A 3,230-nucleotide genomic window follows, 5' to 3' on the forward strand; every position below is an offset into this window, starting at 1 on the left:
AAGTGCAGGACCCGGCACTTGGCCTTGTTGAATCTCATACAGTTGGCCTCGGCCCATCGATCCAGCCTGTCCAGGTCCCTCTGCAGAGCCTTCCTACCCTCGAGCAGATCAACACTCCCGCCCAACTTGGTGTCATCTGCAAACTTCCTGAGGGAGCACTCGATCCCCTCATCCAGATCATTGATAAAGATATTGAACAAGACCGGCCCCAAAACTGAGCCCTAGGGAACACCGCTCGTGACCGGCCGCCAACAAAAACCATTGAAGACTGAAAACGGTGGATGGTCATAAAGTGTTATTAAATTATCATGCAAAACTTATTTTCATTCTAGTTCCTCTGAGTTCAAACATTACCTTCACCTCAGTGAAACTTTTTTCTACTCAAAAGTTTCTGTGCCCCAGAGATAATGTGGTGTTCTTCAGTCCTAACTGAGGTGCAGTTAGAAGGCTGGAAGTTTTTATAGTCTCCGATTGTTGTCTCCCACCCTTCACCTCAGAGCCTGTTCGGTCTAAGCCTCACTGCAATGGGAATTAGGATTCCTTTACAGTAAGCAGCCCCAGACACAACAAAACCAGGACCGACCATTTTATGTTGTCTTTGTTTCTTAGTATTGGTAGCACAGTTGGAGTACAGTGGGCTTTTATTTTTGCTAGCTGAATGATGAAAACTGGTAGAGTTTCTAGAGAAGGCTAGAAAATCAGCACAAAGTTAGTACCTTAGTGGCCTGCACCCCTCTGTTTTTTTAGATAAGTTCGGCAAAATTAAATGTCTAATCCCAAGTCTTTTAAAAATAATCTCCAAATGAGGTGTTGTTTGTCTCTCATTTTTGCTGTTCTGTGGTATATGTAGGAATCTCGGGGTTTTGTTTGGCGATTTTAAATTCTACTCTTTTTTTGGTTTTGTCTTTGTGTTAGGACTTCCCCATGGTACGGGGCAGACACATTGAATATCTGGGATACTTTCTCATACCTATTTGTCAAGTAATTATCTTTTGAAGCTGACCAGAGGAAGGAAAAAAAGGAGGAGTTTCTCACTTGGCAGAAATACACGTTTTACAAAATTTGACTGCTTTTTGGTCAACTTGAGATAAAGAATTTATTGACTGATCAGAGAAAAGGAGAAGTTTCAACAGCCTAAATTACAGGAGTTGAACACGAACTGTTAGGTTAAAATATGATACTTTATGATAGAAATTGATCTGGAATCCATGCCTAACTTCATATATTACCAAAGTTATTTGAAGTTACTTTGCTTTTTAAATTTTTCTTTACTGAAGAAAATATATTATTCTCTTCTCCCACTCAGAAATATATTCAATAAATGAGGTTCTGAAAGTGCTTGAAGAGGCTAGAGAATGAAGGGAAAGGAAGGAGTTGGTTTGCAGCTTAATAGAAGTCTATAACAGGTGACATTGAAATTACAGTTTCTTTTATTTCAGTCTTTTCTGAAAGAGTCAACTGTACTTGTTGCCACAACATCAGTAATAAAATAGAATAAAAACTCAAACTAGGTAAGACAGGGAAAGAATGAATTAGAAAGCAGTTACACGTGTTTAAATTGGTTGAGCTTGATGGGAGTTTCAACCTGGGTGACTTAAAAACTGGCTGAAACTCTCGGGCTACTCTCAGGGTATTTTAGGGTCCATTCAGGCCTTATTTTCTATCATTCTGTGTTTTTTGGTATATGATAATGAAACCCATGCACATTGATGAGGTTTTTAATTTTGAACAAATTGAGATGTTTTTAAAGAAGAAACATTTGTAGAGAGAAGCCCCAAGCATCTCCTTTTGCTCTAATACCAATCCTTTAAAAGACTGTATGCTAACTCATTTCTGGAACAGTTATTTTGTGTTCAGAAGGGAAAGGTTTTTACTATTTCTCTCTTTAATGTATTTAGAACTGATTTCCCTGTACCTTTGGGATCACCGCTCCTTGGAACAGAAGTTGAGGTCAGAGATACCAACGGTTCTGCAGTTCTAGAAGGCGAGGGACAAATATTTATAGGTTATTTGATATTTCCTATTCTTCTAACATGGTTTCCTTAATTGATTGAGTTTTAATAGTACAGTGATCATTTTACTTGGTGTCTGCCTCTGATATACAGATTAATATAGCATTTTAAGTTCCTATTGGGCTGAGAACCTTCTGGTAGTATTTTAGGTTGTTGGAATGATGAACAGGAAATTACCATCGTTTTATCTGCAGACTGTGATTTCATTATATTGACTTTTTTTCCTGCTTGCATTTTGACATTCTCAGTTGAAGTAATTTCTGTGTATTAACTGAATTAAGTGCATCGCCCAATTTGTACATTGCAGAAGTTTAGACATCGATGATAATCTTTTAGTACTTCTTATAATGCTTGCTAGAGTTTAGGAGAATTTGATAAAATACTCTTTATAGTTTTCATTTACAGTTAGCCATTTAATACATATGACCACTATCTTTTCTTGTGTAGGTGGTGAAGAACGAATCTGCTTTCTTGATGATGAAATAACTGTACCCATGGGTACAATGAGAGAAACAGGGGATTTTGTAAGAGTGCAGAATGCAAAGTTGTTCTTCTTGGGTCGGAAAGACAGTCAGATTAAACGTCACGGCAAACGTTTTAATATTGGATGTTTGCAGCAGGTAATTTAACATCTAGTGGGTAGAGTATGCCAGTATAAAAGAACAGTGATAAGGAACACGTTATTATCATCAGAAATGGATACTTACTCATTTTCAGATGACTTTTAGGAGTCTAAAAGAAATTGGGAGGGTGTATTATCAAAAATCTAGTCACATAATTTAGGGAGGAGTTTGGTTCTGAGTTCTTGGAAGTCTGTTTTATTGTATGGTTTCTTCCAGCAGAATTGAGAACTGTGTAAACACCTGAAAAATACTGAGCATTGCACTGCAATGCTTGTATAGTGATTGTTCTACAAGATTGAATGGCAGACTCATGGAGTGTATCTCATTCATGTCATGTAGGCAAATAATACATGTATCTCTGAGTTCATTTTTATGTGAAGAAGTACAAACTTCAGCTACAAGAGAAGGTATTTCATAGGATGTTACATAGGAATGCAAGACATAAAAATTTTAAATGTGTACTTTTTAAAGTTGTCGTTTTTACTCCTTTTACTCTATGGATGAACTGCGTCTCAAAGCAAGACTAATATTTTTTAATTACAGGCTGCTGAAGATCTTTGTCAGGTAGAAGCTTGTGCAGTGACCTGGTCTCAGC

The 3,230-nt window shown here is 37.3% G+C and overlaps 1 protein-coding gene across 1 annotated transcript in view; it reads left to right on the top strand.

The window, feature by feature from the left end:
- Positions 1–3,230, top strand: part of AASDH (aminoadipate-semialdehyde dehydrogenase) — a 20,782-nt gene that overhangs the window by 8,790 nt on the left and 8,762 nt on the right. The window contains exons 6-8 of the mRNA XM_009335138.1: positions 1,899–2,005; positions 2,460–2,632; positions 3,179–3,230. The exon at positions 3,179–3,230 is cut by the window's right edge and continues 135 nt beyond it. Of these exons, the coding sequence (XP_009333413.1) occupies positions 1,899–2,005; positions 2,460–2,632; positions 3,179–3,230 (332 nt within the window). The remainder of the gene's footprint in view (positions 1–1,898; positions 2,006–2,459; positions 2,633–3,178) is intronic.

The sequence above is a fragment of the Pygoscelis adeliae genome, unplaced genomic scaffold, assembly GCF_000699105.1.
Source record: "Pygoscelis adeliae isolate BGI_AS28 unplaced genomic scaffold, ASM69910v1 Scaffold21, whole genome shotgun sequence".
Lineage (NCBI taxonomy): Eukaryota > Metazoa > Chordata > Aves > Sphenisciformes > Spheniscidae > Pygoscelis > Pygoscelis adeliae.